The sequence below is a fragment of the Piliocolobus tephrosceles genome, chromosome 10 (assembly GCF_002776525.5).
Source record: "Piliocolobus tephrosceles isolate RC106 chromosome 10, ASM277652v3, whole genome shotgun sequence".
NCBI classification, from domain to species: Eukaryota; Metazoa; Chordata; class Mammalia; order Primates; family Cercopithecidae; genus Piliocolobus; species Piliocolobus tephrosceles.
This window is the reverse complement of record NC_045443.1, coordinates 117,439,920-117,462,795: the sequence shown is the minus strand read 5'-3', so window position 1 is coordinate 117,462,795 and position 22,876 is coordinate 117,439,920. Positions and strand designations below refer to the sequence as shown.

General features: G+C 43.2%; 1 protein-coding gene across 1 annotated transcript in view; it reads left to right on the top strand.

Annotated features, from left to right (window-relative positions):
- Window positions 1–22,876, top strand: part of CIT (citron rho-interacting serine/threonine kinase) — a 196,755-nt gene that overhangs the window by 108,927 nt on the left and 64,952 nt on the right. Inside the window, exons 17-23 of the mRNA XM_023204554.2 lie at window positions 518–658; window positions 2,523–2,648; window positions 6,287–6,382; window positions 12,595–12,711; window positions 14,963–15,072; window positions 16,116–16,290; window positions 21,409–21,606. Coding sequence (XP_023060322.1) covers window positions 518–658; window positions 2,523–2,648; window positions 6,287–6,382; window positions 12,595–12,711; window positions 14,963–15,072; window positions 16,116–16,290; window positions 21,409–21,606 — 963 coding nt within the window. The remainder of the gene's footprint in view (window positions 1–517; window positions 659–2,522; window positions 2,649–6,286; window positions 6,383–12,594; window positions 12,712–14,962; window positions 15,073–16,115; window positions 16,291–21,408; window positions 21,607–22,876) is intronic.

Below are 22,876 nucleotides of genomic sequence, written 5' to 3'. Positions count from 1 at the left end.
GATAGTTTGCTAAGAATGATGGTTTCCAGCTGCATCCATGTCCCTTGGGGTATGTAAGATAATGATGTATCTGACAATCATTAGCATCTTCGATTCGATGCAAGATAGTGAATGGAAATAGAAAGATTTGCTAAGGCAAATAGATCTTTCTATTGCCATTCACTATCTTGCATCGAATCGAAGATGCTAATGATTGTCAGATACACCATTATCTTACATACCCCAAAAAAGAAAAATGCATCAATTTTAATTGTAGGATGCATTTCAAATTCAGTGATGTTAAAAAAAGTGCACCTTAGAATAATGAAATACAGAACTAAATGATTGTGTATTTGTTTTGACAAATGGTAAACTCAGTATTACCTGCTTTTTTTATTTAGGACACTGTCACTATCTTTTTTTTTTTTTTTTTTAGATGATACTTTAAGTTCTGGGATACATGTGCAGAATGTACTGTCACCATCTTTTTCCATGAATACATTTGGCCACTTATCTCCTTTTCCTCCTCTCTTCCTAGGCTGTAAAAGCCAGCACCGAGGCCACGGAGCTGCTGCAGAATATCCGCCAGGCAAAGGAGCGCGCTGAGAGGGAGCTGGAGAAGCTGCAGAACCGAGAGGATTCTTCTGAAGGCATCAGAAAGAAGCTGGTGGAAGCCGAGGTGAGCAGGGAACCTCCAGCCCAGGCCCCAGCGGCCTCGGCCTTTGGCTGTGCCCAAGGAAAGAAACTGCCAGACTATCCCTGGCTTATGTTTGACCAAGCTGCTTTCCCTTCTGAAGATCCCTTTGAAACCTGAGAGGCTGGGAATCATTTCCCCCCAGGGGAAAGAAAGATTTGTCAGAGCAGCTTCAAGTAGAAAGATGTCTTCATAGAAGCTTTTTCTTTCTGTTTATTTTCCTCTGACCTACTCACTAATCTGGGAGAATTTTTATTTTTATAGGTTAACCGAAGCTCCATCACTGGGTTTTTCTTTCTCTTCCCTCTGTTTTTTCCTCGTCTTTCCCCTCCGTGATATTAATAGCATATTAATTTTCAAGATTTCACCTATTACCTGCGTGTCAATGACTCTCAGATCTATATTTTTGGGCCTCTTCTCTACTTCAAATTCTTTGTTGTTGTTGTTGTTGTTGTTGTTGAAATCATTTGTATAATTTTACCAGAACCACATGAGTGCCTTTTCATTGTAAAAAACTTAGTACAGAAGAATACAGGATACAAAGTGATTCTTCGCCTTTACTCATATCTGCCTCCTCTGCCCCTTGGTGTTTGTCCCACAGAAGGGGCATGCCATAGTCGATTTCACCCTCCTCCTATTGCTGGGTCTTTTGCTTTTCCCTGTTACATTCTTGGTGTGAACCTCCTGGTACATGTCTCTTTCGGGCCATCCTCACCCACATTCGTCTGCATTTCCCCCGGCTCCTCTAAATTCCAGCTGAGTGTCTGAATGGTGCATCAGATTTAGAATGAACTCAGTCTCTTCCTCGGCAAGCTTGGTTTCCCTTCTCACTTTCCTCATGCCAGGCAGGGCCACCGTCATTCATCTGGTCATTCCAGGCTTGCAACCTTGGTGTCCTTTCCTTTTCTCTGGACCCCGCTATTCAGTGAGTCCTTCCGTCCTATAAATGCAACCATACATCTCCTGTTCATCTCCTGCTTCCCATTTCTGTAGCCCTCCTTGTAGTCTAAGCCCTCTCCTCTTAGCTGAGCAAATCTAATAATTTCTTGGCCATCTGCCTCCAGCTTCTCCTTCCTTCCAGCTAGTTCACACAGTGAAAGATTCATGGACCTCAAGAACCAGATTTCTCAGAATTCCCTGCCCCATCCCAAACCTTTCAGGGTTCCATAATGCCCAGGTGTACCCCTGAGCCTGGTACCTGAAACCCTCAACCTTTGACCTTTCTGCTTTTCACCTGCCCTCCCCCTGAAACATGCTGTGCTGTAGCCATTCCAGGCTTCGCTTGGGGCCCAAACTGGCTCTTGACCACTGCTGTGTTTCTGCTAGTGTGTCTCCTTTTGTCTGAAACATTTCCCCCTCCTCTCCTGTCCTTCCTACTGCAAAATACCATATACCACCCCCCTCCAGAGCTCACACCTCTCTGATGTCTCTGCTCAGCTGTCCAATTAAAAGTCCTCTGTCCTGCCTGCAACCTCCTGCAGCACTTTGTACCTCTTTGCTTTATGGTTCTTCCTCATCTTAACCTATATTATGATTATTTATGTTTATCTTATCTCCTCCAAGGGCAGGAATGATGCCATCTTCCTCTGTATTTTCCATGATGCCTAGTGTGGCACTTTGCAGATAGTAGGTGCTTGGTAAATATTTGAATGAATGAATGCACTTTTGTAACCTACACAACTGAGTACCTGGATTATAGAGTCTTATTTTCTCTACTGTTGCTTCGGGTGCCTGAGGCTTTTCTTCCTGACTCGAGTGTATGCTTCTTGAGGGCTCTTTCCCTCAGTGCAGGTGTTATGCCCATAGCGGTTACTCCATTAAAACTCTCTGATTGATTCATGATCTACAGGAACGTCGCCATTCTCTGGAGAACAAGGTAAAGAGACTAGAGACCATGGAGCGTAGAGAAAACAGACTGAAGGATGACATCCAGACAAAATCCCAACAGATCCAGCAGATGGCTGATAAAATTCTGGTGAGCAGGAATGAAAGTTGCAAAGTTAAAAGATAACAGGTTAGAGGTTGCAAAGGGAAGGGGGTTAGAAGAAGAATTATCTGCCACAATGAGGGAGGTATCTCCAAGTAGAATTAAGTGAGGTGGTTTCAGCATATACCACATCGTAGAGTAGTATGAATAACCAAATAACGGACTTTTCAGCACTGGTAACAGATCCGTAAATATAATTTTTTGCTCTTTTTGCTACAGCCTGGCTTTTTTTTTTGTTTGTTTAAAGTAGAACGTGCATCTATCATTTTCAGTACATTTTTATAGGAGTGTTGACATATTTCTATCAGCAGAGCTTTGAATAGCCATCAACTTTGCAATGACAATTTAAAGAGCTGTAGGGGTTTAGAACTTTAAGACCGAAATTTGGATTCTTGCTTTTAGAGAAGAAAGCAATTAGTCATACAGAATTGTTTTGCTAGGAGTAGTATTTGTCATAGATCCATGTTCACCCACTCACTTTCTCTGCTACAGTTGGTTATTATTATTATTATTATTTCAATTTCCTTAGATATAGCAGGTCTTTTTTTAGGGTCTATAGTCATCCTGATTCTGTCTCAGGCTCTGATGACCAAATTAACTTGATCAAGGAAGACTCGGGTGGTGTTTGCAGATGTGTTGACGTTTTGCCCCTGCCAGGGTGGAAGACAGCACCTCCTTTGAAGGGCTCTCCTTGGACCTCAGTCCCACAGCCAGAAATTTGACATCATGTTTGAGACTCAAGAATGACTTGGAGTCCATTCCTGTCCCACCTGGGGAGAGACTCTGAAGTCATTGGTCATTCCTCTCCACCCTAAGGAGGCAAGGTGGTGAGCAGGGTACTTCATCTCTCTCTCTTCACATCACTTCTGGGAAATGAGTCACCAGCAACTATTGGAATTCCAGAGTGGCCAACTTATAGGTCTATACTTAATACCAAATCAAACTGTTTACAACTTTACATTTCTGTTTGTGTATATTTATAAATATATGGATGTTCTCGAATCAACAGGTAAAAGAAAAATGGGTTAAATTGTTTTGCTATGACACCCAGTCTTTGTATATATGTCTGCACACAAAGACAGATGTGACTGTTAGTCTGACCTTTCTGTTCTCTTGTTCCGTCATCAAAATTTCTCTTGGCTATTGTCAAGTGTTTGAATTTTATCATGAGCATAAAATCAGATCCCGCTGAGATCCCACCGCTGCTATCCCTTGCTTGGTGTAAACGAAGTGGTTAACTCTCTTGTGGTTGCAAAGTGTTTCTCTGTTTAATGGTGATGTGTTCATTCATTCATTCAACAAATATTTAATGAGCTTCTACTATGTGCCAGGCACTGTTCTAGGAGCTGGAAATTTAGCAGCAAACAACAGTATTTGCATAACAGGACTGAAGAGTTGATCCAATACATTTAGAAAATATCTGTTTAAAAAATGACAACAACAACAAAAAATGCCAAACCACCAAGAAGTCAGATTTGTAGAAGATCTGCTCTTCCTAAGGTTCACTTACAATTAAAATGGAGGAGTAGAGAGTTCTGCATTCTTGGATTACGTGTTATAAACTCCCGTTCACAAATAGACCAGAAATTTGGTCTTAAATTGTCAGTGTCAGATACCTGAGTTTTTTTTTTTCATCTAATTTTAGATTCTGATTTCCATTCCTGTGCTATCTTATGAAGACCGAAACTGGAAAAAAAATAAAAAAGATGATTATCAAATGATTTCTAACATAAAGGAAAAATAAGCAGATTTCTTTGTCCGAGTGTATCTTGCCACCTGCCGGAGTACCTTTGTGATTGTGACTTCATTTATTAGAAGGTGCCTTTTGCTCAAGAACCCTGTGCTTAGGCTGCAAAGTATCTAGGACGTGGGCAAAGAATGGTCCTTAGTACCATTATGTAATGATGATGACTGAGCATAGATCCCCAAATGTCATTGCCTTTAAAATATTTGCTATTCTGATAAGAACTTTCAAAACAGATAATGGTACACTCATTACAGTAGAGTCTTTGGCCTTAGTAAAAGAAGTTATTGCAAGAGATCCTTTAGCCAAGTACATACAGAACCTTTTAAAATATGTTTTTATTAATCCTGTTTATTTTCAACTCTTCAAGATCACATCTGTTGAATTGCAGGAGATCTTGTGCACCTGGTCTTAAGACTGAACTTTAATTGCCCTCAAAGCAAATCCAATGCTTGTAGACTTTAGAATTTCAAAAGCTTAATCACTAACATTTTAAGTGCGTGTGAATCTCTAAGTAACTTTTTCACCCCCATTTTATGAACATATCCTATATAATTTCCTCATTCTTCAAAACCCTCATAATTGCTTCCACTTCAAAGAAAAATTTCATAGTAGTATAAAGAGTTGAAAACTTGGAGTAATGACTCGGTATTAGTAATTAACTGATGGGTCCAGATTCATAAGAATTAATATAGATGCAGCTATCTGTGCATTTACAGAATGTTTTAGTGAATTGAATGCTGCCTTTTATAAGGTCAGTTTATAAAATATTGGCAAATGAACTGCTATAATTTTCAAGTGAATTACAATTTTGTTTAAAAGCTAGAAACTTGGCCAGGCATGGTGACTCATGCCTGTAATCCCAGCACTTTGGGAGGCCGAGGCGGGTGGATCACCTGAGGTCAGGAGTTTGAAACCAGCCTGACCAACATGGTGAAACCCTGCCTCTACTAAAAATACAAAAATTAGCCGGGCATGGTGGTGCATGCCTGTAATCCCAGCTACTCGGGAGACTGAGACATATGAGAATTGCTTGAACCCGGGAGGCGAAGGTTGCAGTGAGCCAAGATCGCACCAGTGCACTCCAGCCTGGCAACAAGAGCAAAACTCTGTTAAAAAAAAGCTGGACACTTAATAATAAAAGAATTAAGAGAACATTAAATGTAGGCTATTTATATTACTCCAGATTCTCTTCTAATCTTTAATATGTATGTGTACATTTTTATGTCATTATCAGTGTATTGTATGTTTGTCTTTGTCCCCATTTGCATTGTATCATATGAACATCATGTCACATGCACATCTACAGATAGTCACATACACCACTTACCAGTCAGTTAAAATAATCATTCAAAACTTGAAGTGCTTGGATTGTAACATTAGTTTTCCTTTTTAGCTAGGGTTCTTGAGCAATAATTCTGTTAATGAGGAAAATACAAAGTATTTTTTAAAATCATAATCATATATTAAAATGACTTTTCTCATTTAAGCCTGTCATCACAGTGAAAATGGCCTGAGGTTCAAGATAGTGGTCAGGGCTTTGTCATGTACTAAACTTTCCAATATTGCCTTGTTACTCTTATTTCTCTATGCAAAGATGAAGAGCTGTCTTTGTTTGACCTGTCACACTGACGTATTTGTGGTCTCAGGCCTTACAGCCCACCAGCTATGTGTATATGTGTGTGAGAATACTTGGACTTGGAAAACCCAGGGCCAAGGCACAGTGGTGGTTTCCTTCCGAAGAGCCTTAGGCTAGTAATGGAGGACCAGATGCCTGTTACCTGTGGTACCTGTACCAAAGTCATATTTCCTGTGAATGTCTAACGTGCATTGGCAGTGTCCTGCCCTCTGCACACCTGACCGTTTTTTCTTTTGCGTCTAGGAGCTCGAAGAGAAACATCGGGAGGCCCAAGTCTCAGCCCAGCACCTAGAAGTGCACCTGAAACAGAAAGAGCAGCACTACGAGGAAAAGATTAAAGTAAAGACATTTTCTGATCTTCCCTGGCCTTCCTCTTATAGTAGCATGTAGCTCCCATCTCTTCCTGGGCCCTTGTGGCCACTTCTTGCTAGACCAAAGTTCTGTTTGGGGTGAATACTGTCCTTATTCCACGGTGGGAGATTTCAGAGTGTTACGTGAAGAATTGGAAATCTGAAGTTCCAAAAAAAACCCTTTTTTTTTTTTTTTAAATGTGGTCATCATTTATCTCAATTTCATCTTTAAAATGATTTTTAAACTAATTGTCATTTAATCCATGATCATTTCTATAATCCTTTTTTTAATTTTTAATTTTTGTGGGTACATAGTAGGTATATATATTTATGGGGTACATGAGATGTTTTGATACAGGCCTGCAATGTGAAATAAGCACATCATGGAGAATGGGGTATCCATCCCCTCAAGCATTTATCCTTTGAGTTACAAATAATTCAATTACATTCTTTAAGTTATTTTAAAATACACAATTAAGTTACTATTGACTATAGTCACCCTATTGTACTCTCAAATACTAGGTCTTGTTCATTCTGTTTTTTTGCGGCCATTGACCATCCCCACCTTCCCTACAACCCCTTCTACGCTTCCCAACCTCTGTTAACCATCCTTCTATACTCTATGTCCGTGAGTTTAATTAAGTTGATTTTTAGGTCCCATAAATAAGTGAGAATATGTGATGTTTGTCTTTCTGTGCCTGGCTTATTTCAATTAATATAATGATCTCCAGTTCCATCCATGTTGTTGCAAATGACTGGATCTCATTCCTTTTTATGGTTGAATAGTACTCCATTGCTGTATTTGTACCACATTTTCTTTCTTTTTTTTTTCCCTTCAACTTTTAAGTTCTGGGGTACATGTTCAGGATGTGCAGGTTTGTTACACAGGTAAACAACATGTGCCATGGTGATTGGCTGCACAGATCAACCCATCACCTAGGTCTTAAGCCCAGCATGCATTAGCTATTCTTCCTATCTTTCTCTGATGCTCCCCCCACCCCATCCCTGCCAACAGGGTTTGTGTTGTTCCCTGCCCTGTGTCCATATACCACATTTTCTTTATCCATTCATCCGCTGATGGACGCTTGGGTGGTCATTTCCAAATCTTAGCTATTTTAAATAGTACTGCAGCAAACATGGGAGTGCAGATATCTCTTTGATATACTGATTTCCTTTTCTTTCCTTTCCAGCAGTGGGATTGCTGGATCGTATGGTAGTTTGATTTTTCTTTGGCTTTTACTTTAAAATTTTACTTTGCCTTTAATGTTTCTGAGGCTTACTGTATTGTGTCCAATTGTAGATTTCTTGGCTAGGTGTGGTGGCTCATGCCTATAATCCTAGCACTTTGGGACTTTGGGAGGCCGAGACAGGTGAATCACTTGAGTCTAGGAATTTAAGACTAGCCTGGGCAACTTGGTGAGACTCCTGTCTCTACAAGAAATACAAAAATTAGGTGGGTGTGGTGGCACGCACCTGTAATTCCAGCTACTTCGGAGGCTGGGATGGGAGAATTGCTTGAACTTGGGAGGCGGAGGTTGCAGTGAGCTGAGATTGCACCACTTCACTCTAGCCTGGGACACACAATGAGACCCTGTCTCAAAAAAAACAAAAGAAAAAAAGTCAATTTCTTTTTACTTATCTTATTCTGCTTGAGATTTACTGGGCTTTAACATATATATATTATTATTATTATTTTTTTTCTAGAGACATTGTCTTGCTCAGCGCAGTAGACTCAGGTGATCTTCCCACCTCAGCCACCCAAGTAGCTGGGACTATAGGCAACATGACACCATACCTGGCTATTTAAAAAATGTTTTTTGTAGAGATGGGGCCTCCTAGGCTTTTGAATAGATTCATGTCTTTTTATTTACTCTAGAAAGTTGGTGGTCATTGTATCTCAAATATTGTCTCTTCCCCTTCTCTCTTTTCCTTTTAAGAATTTGATTGGGGTTGGGTGCGGTGACTCACGCCTGTAATCCCAGCACTTGGGTGGCAGAGGCGGGTGGATCACCTGAGGTCAGGAGTTCAAGACCAGCCTGGCCAACATGGTGAAACCCCGCTTCTATTGGGTGGCAGAGGTGGGTGGATCACCTGAAGTCAGGAGTTCAAGACCAGCCTGGCCAACATGGTGAAACCCCACCTCTACTAAAAATACAAAAAAAATTACCCAGGCATGGTGGTGTGTACCTGTAGTCCCAGCTACTTGGGAGGCTGAGACAGGAGAGTCTCTTGAACCCAGTGAGGAGAGGTTGCAGTGAGCCAAGATTTCACCATGGCACGCCAGCCTGGGCGACAGAGTGAGACTCTGTCTCAAAAAAGAAAAAAAAAGAGTTTGTTTGGGCCTTAGTTAGATCAGCTTCAATTTAGCCTTTTAAAATATTTTCTATTTCTTTGTTTCTTTGTGCTACATTTTGAGTAGGTTCTTCCGACATATTTTCCAATTTGTGAATTCTTTCTTAGCTGTGTCTAATCTACTGTTCCACTGAGTTTTTTTCTTTTCTTTCTTTCTTTCTTTCTTTCTTTCTTTTTTTTTTTTTTTTTTGAGACAGGATCTCACTCTGTCACCCAGGCTGGAGTGCAGTGGTGCAGTCATAGCTCACTGCAACCTGGGCTTAAGCAATCCTCCCACCTCAGCCTCCTGAGTAGCTGGGACTATAGGTGCATGCCACCATGCCTGGGTAATTTTTAAATTTTCTGTTGAGTTTTAATTTTGGTTGTTATATTTTTTACTTCTAGACATTCTATTTGGGTCATTCCCAAGTTTGCTAGATTATTTAAAACAATCATCTTCTGTTCTGTGCATTCATTTTCAAGCCTAACTTGTCTTTCTTTAAATGTATTGAGCATAGTTATTTTATCATCTGTACCTGACAACTCCACTATGTGAAGTATTTGAAGGTCTGTTTCTGCTCTGTTGTTTCTCTTGGTTCTTTGTCATGGTGACTGTTTTATTTTCCTTGGGGAATTATTAATGGAAATTCTTTGAGGCCTTGGATGAAATGTGTGCCCACCTTGGTGGGTGATCGGGGGCTTTCATTTCTGCCTTTTCTTGACCACTGAGGCTATAAAAACTGAAACTCAAGTTCATTTGTTTCAGTAAATATCTCAGGTTAAACCCTTCTTACCTCTCCCTGCTTCTGTTTTACTTAGTTTTTGGTAATTTCTTACTCTCTTGCCAACTTGTAGGTGCTTTTGGGAAAATGTTTTTTATGTTTTATCTAGCATTTTTAATCATTTTCAAGAGAAGGGCTGGCCTGACAGGTAGCCCACTATGCTATTAGAAATGGCTGCCACTCTATCAATTTCCTTTTAAAATCACATCACATTTTCATTATGATTTGGATCAAGCCTTTAATTCATTCTTATGTTCTTGAGAATCAGATGCTGTTTATTATGTCTTGAATATTGTCACTTCCCCTTTCCAACCAGACATTGAAGGGGGATTTCAATTTTTGTGGTGATCTTGTTATTGATTTGGTTGGTATTCTCAAAGAGTTGACTGGTCCTTTCTCAGAGAATCTAACACGTACATGCTTACACAGCATCATCACCATCACCACCCTGGCATCTTTTACCCCGGTGTTATTTTTGGTTGTTTTTCAGGAAAAGAAATATAGGAGGCCAGGCAGGGTGGTTCACATCTGTAATTTCAGCACTTTGAGGGGCCAGGGTGGGCAGATCACTTGAGTCCGGGAATTCGAGACCAGTCTGTGTAACAAAGTGAGACACCCTTCTCATCTTGTCTACAAAAAATATAAAAATTAGCCGGGCAGGTGGTACACACCTGTAGTCCCAGCTACTTGGGAGGCTGAGGTGGGAGGATCGCTTGTGATCAGGAGGTTGAGGCTGCAGTGAGCCATGGAAAGACATATGGGAAAACAACCCAGAAATGACCTCAAAGTGTTCTCCTGTGACCCCTAGTACTTCAATTTTTAGAAAATTATGAGAATGTATACGGTAGTCCACTGGCATCTTTGTAATTACATAGAAATTAACCCTTTGTAAAACATATTCTATGATTTGGTGATGATATTGATGTTCCTATCAAAAGCCATATTCTATCTTAAATTGATTTAGATGTCTTTAGTGGAATCTCTTACTTCAAATAAATGTTTTGCTCCCCTTCTCCCCCATACATCTTGTTCATCTTTCTGCCAGTTGAACTCTATGAAAGCTAAGAGAGATCCATATGTTCTTTTATTTATCTGTTTATTGTTTTGAGACAGGTTCTTGCTCCATCACCCAGGGTAGAGTGCGGTGGCATGATCATAGCTCAGTGGGACTTCGAACTCCTGGGCTCAAGCAATCCTCCCATCTTATCCTCCTGAGTAGCTGGGATTACAGGTGCACAACACCATGCCCAGCTCATTACTGTTTTTTATACTTTTTGTAGAAATGGGGTCTTGCTACGTTGCCCAGGCTGGTCTCAGAGTTCTGTCCCCAAGCGATCTCTACCCGTGTCAGCCTCCCAAAGTGCTGTGGTTACAGGCGTGAGCCACCATGCCTGGCCTAATGCATACATTCTTGATAGAAGCCTATCCCTTCTAGCTCATACTTACCTCTTATCAGTATCGTTCTTGACCAAAGTTGAGGTCTTATTTTGAGCAGAGCCATCCTGAAAATGTATTTCATTGCTTTAGCACCTCATAAAAAAATAAAGAGCATATGTGGTCTAGATATTATGTGGTCTCTGCTAACTTCTAGATGGAAAGAAATTTGTTTTATAGATCCCGAGGAATGTCAGGGAAAGATCTGTCTTTCTTCCCTACTGGAATCTTTATGAAACCATTTCTTTTTAGCCTGTTCTGCTTTGTGTTTCCTGTTCCAGCCTCTATCAGGCCATTTTAGTAATAATTATGATCATACCCTCGATTCCACCCTGTTCTTGCTCGTAATTTTAGAATCATGCTCAGACATCCAAGAGAGTATCCTTTTGAGCTTCTTCCTTTCTCTCATGACCCCGTTCCCACCTTTTGGTCTTCTCTCCCAACTTCCATTCTATTTTTTTTCATCAGTCAGTTCTAGTTTAAAGACCTCTTTGAAATCTGCTCTTTCCTTTCTTTCTCCTGTGGACTCCCTCCCCGCTGACTGGCTCTTTTTAGGGACGATGTCCCCATGAGCTGTGACAGTCCTTTCACAATAGACATTGTGGGAAAGGCAGATTTTAGCCCTATCTGTGACCCCAGCTCTTTCAGCTTTATTCCCAGGATCCTGTTGTCCTTCTTGATGTCGTTGGTGTTCTTTGGAAAAGCAGAATGGAGCCTCTGTGGTGAGAAATGTAGGGCTGTGGTCAAAGGCTCGGGCATGTTATGATGTTGTCTTCTTTTTTCCTTCCTTTTTGCTTGTTGTTTTGGCAACTCGTAGAGCTGTGTGTGCCCCAAAGAACATTAGATCAAGTTGGCAATTGGTGATACCATTACTGTTTTGTGTTTCCTCTTGGGAACAGTAGGTGCTTACAGTGGCATTCTGAGCCCTGAGAACACATGATCTCTCTTCCCTGGGAAAGGTTTCTTTTCCCAGTGACTTTTCTTTTCTCCCCCTAGTTGGATCAGAGGAAAGAACCAGGGAAAGAGGCATTTTTTTTTTCTTTCTTTTATGTTATGTTTTTAATCTGTTGACCGTCCACTTACGTTGTTGGTGGCCACAATCCTCTTGTCCCTGGTTGTTTCTGAGCATCATCCTTGGTCACATAGACTTCCTCTGTCTTCGGCTTCTCTCCCTCTTGCACACAGCCCAGGAGTATCTAGAATTAATGTGTATAGATTAGGAGTGAGGAATATTCTGAAAACTACGGGTGTATTGGCGAAGAAAAAGTTGTCCCCAGGTAACATCTGCAGATTATAAGAAATTTATTCTCTAGGTCTGGATCTAAAGCAACCTTGTTTCCTCCTCCCTTCTCATTCTGGAGTCTGCCTCATTTTGAATATATCTCTCTGGTCTTTGGGCTGCTGATTTTAAAATAAATTCTTAGTTCAAGTCAATGTGTTACTTGCCATTGGATGGTAATATTTGACTTTTTAATCTTATCCTGGTTGATAAGCGGACTCCCAGTTTTTGCCTTCTCTTTGCCCCAGAATTTGGAGACCTTGGGCCTCTCTCCTGCTTTTCTCCTCTTTCCTAAATTTTCTCAAGTGTCCCCGTTTAGTCTTCCCTGCTCAGCTTGGCTCCTGAGAACATTTGCTTCTTCTTTTGTTTTTGTAGGTGTTGGACAATCAGATAAAGAAAGACCTGGCCGACAAGGAGACGCTGGAGAACATGATGCAGAGACACGAGGAGGAGGCCCATGAGAAGGGCAAAATTCTCAGCGAACAGAAGGCGGTAGGTAGAAGGAGTTGCCAAGCCAGTGTTCAAAGGAGGGTTTTTGAAATATGCCAAGAATCACACCCGTGATAAGACTCTATTTCACCTGGTGAAATTCCTTCTGTTGAATCCTGTGGAGTTGTTGGTAATAGGATGCTTTCTCTGAAACTGTTTGCTTTCCTCAAAGCAACCAAGGTGGTGGCTGTGGATGGCCCGTTTTGTGTTTTTCAACAACTCATGCGATTCTACTATCTGCTAAAATACTGTCCTTCTAAATGCCCCTGAGAAAATGGCCAGTGGCTCTTGGTCTTCCTGCATTTTTTTTTTTTTTTTTTTTTGAGGTGGGGTTTTGCTACGAAGCCCAGGCTGCAATGTGGTGGTGCAGTCATGACACACTGCAGCCTCCAACTCCTGGGCTCAAGTGATCCTTCTACCTCAGCCTCCCAAGTAGCTGGGACTACAGGTGCGTGCCCCCATGCTCAACAAATTTTTAAGTTTTCTGTAGAGACGAGATCTTGCTGTGTTGCCCAGGCTGGTCTCAAACTTCTGGCCTCAAGCAATCCTCCTATCTTGGTCTCCCAAAGTGCTGGGATTATAGGCCGCCACTCCTTGCCCTACACTTCTGTTCTTTTTACTTGCCTGTTTGTCTCTTTTCTAATCCACATAGGCAGTTGTTTCAGAAACTTGTTGCCCCTAAGGTTTACCTGTGATGCTTATTTATCTGCACCCCACCAAGACTTACCATATCAGAATCTCTCTCTTTTTTTTTTTTTGAGGTGGAGTCACCCAGGCTAGAGTTCAGTGGCATGATTTCAGCTCGCTGCAACCTCTGCCTTCCAGGTTCAAGTGATTCTCCTGCCTCAGCCTCCCGAGTAGCTGGGATGACAGGCATATGCCACCGCACCCGGCTAATTTTTGTATTTTTAGTAGAGACAGGGTTTCACTATGTTGACCAGGCCAGTCTTGAACTCCTGACCTCAAGTGATCTGCCCACCTCAGCCTCCCAAAGTGCTGGGATTACAGGTGTGAGCCACTGCGCCCAACCCCACGTCAGGATCTCTGAGGGAAGATCCTAGGATATTAAATTTTTAGTCAGTACCCCCACACCCCAATTCTTATGATTCATTAAGTTGGGGAAACTTTGCTGCAGAGCAGCTGTCCCCCAGCTTTTTAGCACCAGGGACCAGTTTTGTGGAAGACAATTTTTCCACAGGGGTGGGGGGGATGGTTTTGAGATAAAACTGTACCACCTCAGACTATCAGGCATTAAGGCATTAGATTCTTTTTTTGTTTTGTTTGTTTGTTTGTTTTTGAGATGGAGTCTTGCTCTGTCGCACAGGCTGGAGTGCAGTGGCGCGATATCTGCTCACTGCAACCTCCATCTCCTGAGTTCAAGTGACTCTCCTGCCTTAGCCTCCTGAGTAGCTGGAATTACAGGCATGTGCCACTGCACCCGGCTAATTTTTGTATTTTTGGTAAAGACAGGGTTTCTCCATGTTGGCCAGGCTGGTCTCGAATTCCTGACCTCAGGTGACCCGCCTGCCTCGGCCTCCCAAAGTGCTGGAATTACAGGCTAAGCCACCGTGCCTGGCCTGAGGCATTCGATTCTCGTTAGGAGTGCGTAACCTCGGTCCCTCACTTGTGCAGGTCATGATGGGGTTCACACTCCGAGGAGAATCTAATGCCACCGATCCCACAGGAGGCAGGGCTCAGGCAGTAATGCCTCGCTCACTGGCCGCTCACCTCATGCTGTGCAGACTGGTTCGTAACAGGTGGCAGACCGGTAATGGGGTACTGGTCTGTGGCCCCCGGGGTTGGAGACCCCTGCTGTGGAGTCTAGAGCAGTAGTGGCTGGGTGACAAGGAACCACTCAGAAAATGACAGTCCTCGGGGTGATGATAATACGAATGTGCAGATTTGAGTTAGAGACTCTTGCAGGCCCAGGTCACATGCAGATGAGATGGGGTTTAACAAGGCCTGATTACTCACAGGATGTTAAGTTCCTGAATAGGTCCTTATGTCTGTTTTAAATGCAAGCCAGTTAACCAGTGTGGGGAGATTTCATCACTGAAAAAACAACCAAGTACCATCCATTTGAGTGGTACCATCTGTGATCCTCAGAGTACACACGAGTTGAGAGCCTTGTTAGCTCTAGCCAAATTGCCGTCATTTCAGATGAAACTTTTACCCTGGCCTGGCCTGCACTGCCCCTATTACTCCTGTTCTGGTATAACTGTGCGTGAGGTTTCACAGGTGCCCTGTGTTTCAGATGATCAATGCTATGGATTCTAAGATCAGATCCCTGGAACAGAGGATTGTGGAACTGTCTGAAGCCAATAAACTTGCAGCAAATAGCAGTCTTTTTACCCAAAGGAACATGTAAGTATTCAAATTCTAACTGCCTACATTATTATACTTTGGTCTCCTCTCCTGTGGCATAAACTGCCTTCTTCTGTCTGATGGAGCTGGAGTGGATTGAATGACTTCTGTAGCTCAGCCCAGCCCTCGGATATGTCATTTTGCCCTGTCTTAAGTGGTCTCACTCTGCCACTTTTGAGTCAGGTTTTCTTAAATGCCTTCAATTACCATCACATTGCAGAGTGTTTTACTTTCTCTAATAAGGTTATTTATAATTTGCTTGTGGAAAGCTGAGTTCTTGTTCCCCAGACTTGCGTCCTGTAATTAGTAAGAGGTGAAATTGTGTGTGTCCAGTTGGGCCATCCATTTAGTTGTCACTAGGTTAGACCCTTGGGAAGGAAGTTTGGGGTTCAGCAAGGACTGCGTTCCAAGAGCACTTTGATCTGAATCTTTTTCCCCGAAGAATTACAATCTCCAGGAATTTTTGTCCCCCTTGGGTTTCTCTCTTCAGAGATCTCCCAAAATAGTCCCATCTTAATCTAAACCAGCTTAGTAGGCTGTGTTTTGGGTCTTTGAGTCGTTCCAGTTTTTGATACTTCTGAACAGTTTGCTGGAGAGGTGAGGAAGATCTACAGAGAACTAGAAGGAATACCACTCTTTCTCCTTGTTGCTCCTTTTTCTCCAGGGCCTGCCTTCATGAGTTACTGGGGTGCCCTTGTACAGTAATCTAAGGAGGCCCCCTTCTGTCCCTACATAGACTCAAAAGAAGAAATAAACAGGCCTGTCAAAGGAGTGAAATGTTAGTATCTCTTGCATCCCCCTGGACATTACTTAATCCCGTATGTGAGGGACCGATACCGAGTGGTGATGAGTAAATAGTCCCCACGTTCGTCATGCCAGGATCATGCTTATGAGGACAGATCAGGAGACAGCTAACCCAAGAAGGCCCTAGTCTACTTAGTGAGGACACATGTCTCATTCCGTGTCCGTCTGCCTTCCGTGGAAACAGGCTCAACTCTAACGAGACTGTGATTTTGTTTGGATCCTCCCACCACCCCCACTAGGAAGGCTCAAGAAGAGATGATTTCTGAACTCAGACAACAGAAATTTTACCTGGAGACCCAGGCTGGGAAATTGGAGGCCCAGAACCGAAAGCTAGAGGAGCAGCTAGAGAAGATCAGCCACCAAGACCACAGTGACAAGAATCGGCTGCTGGAACTGGAGACAAGACTGCGGGAGGTGAGAGCGAGGGTGATCTCCTGGGAGGATTTGCTGGGCAATTCGGGCTCTGAACAAGCCAGCCTTCAAGCACAAATCAATATGTATGCAAGACACATTGTGCTTGGTGGTTAAGGGGGCAGACTTGAGGCAGGAAAAGGGTCTGGAGGCAAGGAACCTAAGGCCAGTTCATGCTGAATCAAGGAAAAACACCAAGCTTTAGGGGCAGGGAATCTGAGGCCCTTGTGCTAACCTCTTTTTTTTTTTTTTTCTGTGAGAGAGAGAGTCTTGCTCTGTCATCCAGGCTGGAGTGCAGTGGTGTGATCTTGGTTCACTGCAGCCTCTGCCTCCCGGGTTCAAGCAATTCTCGTGCCTCAGCTTCTCGAGTAGCTGAGACTACAGGCTCCTGGCACCACACTCAGCCAATTTTTGTAGAGACAGGGTTTTGCCATGTTGGCCAGGCTGGTCTTGAACTGCTGACCTCAAGTGATCCACCCGCCTCAGCTTCCCAAAGTGTCGGGGTTACAGGTGTGAGCCACCGCGCCTGGCCAATTTGTGCTAGCTTTCTAAAAGAGAAGACACCAGGGTCTGCGGGCAGGGAACCCAAGGCCCATTCCTGCTGACTTCCCAGAGCTGGATCAAAAGGAAAACACCTGGGGCTGGGGACAGGGAACCTAAGGCCAATTAATGCAGACTCCTAAAGCTGAACCAAAAGGAAGATCCGAGCCCCCACCCCGTCTCCCCATGCCGCAGTAGCAAAAGATGGAAGAGGCTCCTCTCCCGGCAACGGTCTCCTTTCCACCATTGCTCAGATGGAAAGGGAGAGCACCTTGGATGGGCCAAGGAGGGAGTATCCCTTCGTCTGCATAGGGCGCCAGTTCACCTCAGCCTTTAATTAGCCACAGACCAAATCCTTTATTCAGATAAGGAGTAACCAGTAGGAACCCCAAAAGGAGTACTTAAAACCCAGAAAACTTTGTAACTGGGTCCTGAGCCACTTGCTGGGGCCACTCCCACCCTGCTGAGTGCTTTCTCGCTGCTTCATGCCTGTGTTTCGTTCCTTTGTTGCTTTGTGCATTTTGTCCAATTCTTTGTTCAAAATAGACAAATTAGACCCCAGGCCCTCCTTCTGGTAACAGACTGGGCCATGGGGATCTGGGTTAGAATTCCACCTCACCTTCATACTGGTTTTGTGACCTCTTACTAGTTCTGCAAGCTGCCTCATCTCTGCTGGGCTTCACTTTCCTCATCTGTAAAATGTCAGTGATAATGTATCTCCTTTATAGGGTCCCATGGGGAGTGTGTCAATTTGTGCATCTGTCAAATGGGAGCAGGGCAATTCCTCCTTTATCAAGATGTAATGACAGCCCCGTGACCTAGTCAGAGCTTAGCCATGGTGGCCCAGTGCTGGTGGCAGAGGTCTGTCTCAGGTGACAGTGGGAGATTAAAAGACAAAACCAAATTCAGGTGTGATTGATGAAAGGTAGCTCTCTTCAAAAGAACCAGGAACCTGGAAAGAGTGACCAGGTTCTGGGGAGGAAAATATAACAAACTGGGTTGTAGACATGTTGAGGTTGATGGAAGCCATAAGGTTACATTTATGTAGTCACTGTATATTGTCAAATACCTGCTGTGTGCCGATTTGTAGCCTGGGTCTACAGTGGTGACAAGACAGACCTGTTCCTGACATGAGGGCTTTCAGCCTAGCGGCAGGGTTTGCTGGCACCAGCAGAGACACAGCTGGAGTTCAGGAGAGTGGTTGTTGGAAGCTGGACACCCAGGCTGGGAAGGAAGACAGAATGTCTCATGTAAAAGAGTTGCTCAAATATTTGTGATAGAGTTCTTCAAAAAGCAGATGATCTTTCTTAAGGAAGGTCATGTTAGGGCAGACAGTGGTCTGAGGTCTAAGCCTTGGGTAATACTCATGTTTATGCATGTCTTTATTTGTCTTGGAGTATTAAAATGAAGTCATTTCTCCAAGGGACAGTAAAAATGTGTTATCTCATGTTTTTTAGGGGTTGTCAAGGTGTGGACTTCTCTATTAGGGTCACCTGGAGTGTCTGGTTTTATTTTTCAGTTTTTGTAGTGATGAGGTCTTGCTATGTTGCCCAGGCTGGTCTTGAGCTCCTGGCTTCCTTTCCTTTCCTTTCCTTTCCTTTCCTTTCCTTTCCTTTCCTTTTTCCTTTTTCCTTTTTCCTTTTTCCTTTCCTTTCCTTTCCTTTTTCTTTTTCTTTTTCTTTTATTATTTCTTAGGTCAGGATATCTCAGAAGGAGGACGCCTGACTTTAAGCAGTTCTCCCTCCTTGGCCTCCAAAGTGCTGGGATTACAGTCATGATCCTGAAGCCTTAGGCGATGGTTTAACTTTTATTATCCAGGCTATACTTTTACTCTTCTGTAAGTTTAACAGCAAGATCACGGGAGAGTTGCCGTTAAGGTTGTGAGTCTAAACAATCCAGATGGACTTCTCTAGCTTGGGGGCCTTGACTGGCTGTCTCTTGCCTTCCCTTTGCACAAATGTTCCTCTTAGGAGCCTGCTCTGCTGCTGTAGCTCATCTGGGCTATTGAAGTGTCCCAGGGAAGCTGTTGTTTTTTACTTGAATCAGTAGAGCCAGCCCCTCAAGGATGGTAGGAGAAACTTCAAACGTTTCACGAGAGGTTCAGGCTCTATATTCTCCCCGGGAGTTTTGGAGTTTAGCTCTAAATATAACGAGATCAGTTCCTCTTCTTTTGGCCACATGCTGCTACTGAGATTGAGGGCAGAGGCCTCCACCTGGAGTTTGATCCGCCTTAAACGACCCTGGGCCTTCCCCCAACTTTACATGTGCAGCATTAGCTCTTCTTTAGCCAGGTGTGTGGAGTCGCAAAGATGCAGGCTCCCAGATTCTTCCTTCATTGTATAGCATCCGGCTCCCGCTCCTCCGGTTGAGTCACTGTCACCTGCCTCTCTTGGTTTTGCCAAGTGGTATCAGAAGAATTTTCAGGCTTGCTAGTAGAGGCCCACCCTGCTGTGACTGCTGGTGTTTTAGTAAGACAGAAGGGTACAGTGTTTACCCTGTACATGGTCAAGTGCAATGGTCAGGACACGTAGGGAGGTTGCAGGAATGTAGCAACATGTTACATGGACTCTTGAGCCAGACTTTCTGAGTTTGAATGTCAGTCTTGCCTTTTTTGTAGCTTTTTACAGCTGTGTGACATTTGCTCAGTTACCTAATCTCTCAGTGCCACAGTTTGCTTATCTGTAAAATGGAGGTAATGTGTTACCTCCCTTAGTGAGTTGTTCTGAAAATGAAATGAGTTAATTCAGGGCCCAGTGTGTTGTGAGGACCGTATTTGCTGCTGTCACGTCGTTGTCATCACCATCATCACTAGAGAGAGATAATAGCTGTGGCTTCAGCCGTCACTGATTTGCTAAGGCCTCCCAGATCTAGGTTGCCAATCCAGACCTTTCTTTTGAGTTTCTGACCTGTTGTCTTAGTAGACATTAGACATCTCCATTTGGATGTCTCCCACGGGGCTCAATTTCAGCATGTCAAGACAGAATTTCTTATCTTTTGCCTCAAACTGGCTCTTTCTCTCCTATTCCATCATAGCAGTGGTCTCACTCTTTGTGTAATTCACCTGTCCAGAAATGTGGGAGTCATCTTTTTTTCCTTTTTTTTTGAGACAGAGTCTCACTCTGTCACCCAGGCTAGAGTACAATGGTGCAGTCTCGGCTCACTGCAACCTCTGCCTGCCAGGTTCAAGTGATTCTCCTGCCTCAGCCTCCCGAGTAGCTGGGACTACAGGCGTGCACCACCATGTCCAGCTAATTTTTTGTTATTTTTAGTAGAGACAGGGTTTCACCATGCTGGCCAGACTAGTCTCGAACTCCTGACCTCGTGATCTGCCTGCCTCGGCCTCCCAAAGTGCTGGGATTACAGGTGTGAGCCATTGCACCCGGCCGGGAGTCATCTTTGACTCCCTTATGTCCTTTGTTCTCTGCCCCACATCAAATTAACCACTAAATCCTGTTGGTTTTCCAGGTTACATGTTTTGCAAGTGTTTCTTCTCTTCACCCCATGGGCTGTGGGATGTGGGTGCCACCTTTTCTAAGGAGCCTTCTCCAACCCTCTGAAGCTGATGAAAAGGAGGTCTCCTTTTTATCCCCATGGCTTTCAGGGCACAGCTCATCACAGTGTGTTCTTCTTGGCAGTCCCCTTAGACAGTGAGCTCTCTGAGGGCAGCTGACATCTCTGAGTTGCTTGACATTCATCTTTAGGACCACACTGTCCATGTTTGTTGGGTCTATAGATGTGCCATGATCTCCCTCACTCCCATACTTTTGGATGTCTTGCTTCCCCTGCCTGGAATTTTCTTTCTCCTCATACCTGCTTGTTTGTCTCCTGCGTATTCTTCAACAGAATTTAACAGATCCAGAGTTAGCTCCTCTGCCCGCGTGCCGTATTCCTGCAACATCCCTGCATGTCCTGACCGTTGCACTTGACCATGATATATGGTCATGGTTGCTTTTCATTTTTCTCCCCACTTGAAGACAGAGACTGTTTTCATCTCCATATTCCATTTTCCACAGAAATTGCTGAGTAAATTTTTGTTAAATGAATGGATGAAAGATTGAATAGATAGGTGGATGGATGAGCAGATGGAGGGAAGAATGATTAACTTCTAATGTGACATTAAAGCGGATTACCTAATGAGGACACATCAGAGAAAGCGTGTTTAAAATAACTAGAATTCAGTCTGTTATTCCATTTACAATAAAATTGAAAAGATGTCTTTGTTACTAATATGATGTTTTTTATATCTGCTTAGCTTTAAATGTTTTTCTAATAAGAGTAATCGTCATCATTTTCATTCGTGATTCTTGCTGTGTGGCTTTTCCTTTTAAAGTCTTCCCAGGTATTTGAATATATATAAGTAAGGGGTGGTTAGGAGATATAGCCCTTACTTGTTCTTACTCCTGTTGAATTCGGAGATGCATGGAAGTCAGGCCCATTTTGTCGCATTTTCCTCTCCTCTATGGAGTGCCGAGAAGGTGGTTCCAAGACCAGGTTTCAGCTGTAGGTTGAGTGGCAGGTCATGTCTTCACTTTCTCTTTTGTTCAGACCAACCAAGGGTTTATCTCTCTCTCTCTCTCTCAGGTCAGTCTAGAGCACGAGGAGCAGAAACTGGAGCTCAAGCGCCAGCTCACAGAGCTACAGCTCTCCCTGCAGGAGCGTGAGTCACAGTTGACAGCCCTGCAGGCTGCCCGGGCGGCCCTGGAAAGCCAGCTTCGCCAGGCGAAGACAGAGCTGGAAGAGACCACAGCAGAAGCTGAAGAGGAGATCCAGGCGCTCACGGTAGGTCCGGGGAGCAACATCTTCAGGTTGCTAAAGGCCTCAGCTAGGATGAGTGTGGCACTGAGGATATTGGCTCCAGGATAGAAATTCCAGGAGGGAAAACATGATCCACAAAGATATTCAATGGCCAGGAAATTGGCTTACATAGGCTGCTTCTTCATTGGAACTAGTAGTTAGTATCTTGAAAAGTTCCTCCTTTAGTTATGTATTTTCCTTCTTTAAAAAAAAAAAATCATCATTGTATTTTAAAGTTTGTTTTCAGCCAAAGTCTGTTTACCTTGGTCTTCTACTTTAGTTTTCGATAATCACTTAAAATAATAATAATAATCTTATATCTTATAGTAGTCTTTCTACCATATTTTTATTTTTTGTTTTGGTTTACCTCACTTGTGTTACTTCTTTTTTTTGTTGTTTTTTTTTCAAGCTGTAGGTTCTGCTTCCTGTCTTTTGTATGCATCTGGTATGATCTGGATGGGAAAAATTCTACTGAATGAAAGATTCTTTCTCTAAAGGGGACCTGGCTTCCTTGCTCTTTCTGAGAGACTAGTTTACTCAGCTGGAGAGTTTTCTCAGGAGGTAGAACTTGGAGCGGGGGTGTTACTGGATTTAAATCTTAGTTCTTTTTAGAAGTCTGAAATGGAATTTTTGTGGGGCCATTTTCCCCACATTTGATCATTCCCACAGAGACTGACCCAGAATAATAAAACTCAGAAAAATCTGCTATGTGAAATGCCAACTTATCAACTTTAAGGGGGAAGTGCAGCTACCAAGTTGACTAGGGTACTCTGGGTGGCCAATGTTCACATTTTCTTTTTCCCATTCAGGGAAGTATACTTAGAAAACCCTGTTAGTCTTGGGAGGCTCTTGGAGGACCTAGACTGTGAGCATAGGAAAAAAATGAGTTTTAATGGCTGGTGTCAACCAAGCTCATACATTTCTCATAGTATCATACTGTACCTGCCAAGCAGACAGGCACACACCTGTCTGCTGGTCAGGGTGCCCTCTCCTGTGGGCCAGGCACAATACAGCTGATTGGGTTTAGTGTTTTTTTAATAAGCCTTCTAAATAGGTACCTTATTCATTCTGACTCAACTTGGATGCTGTCCCCATTTCCATCAGTGAACATCTCTAAACCTCTCTTTGATTGGGGTTGCTTCTATAGAATGAATGGCTGTGTACATTCATTGCTTACAATTTACCTAGATGTAATGCACATGTACATCTCTATCTATCTATCTATCTATCTATCTATCTATCTATCTATCTATCT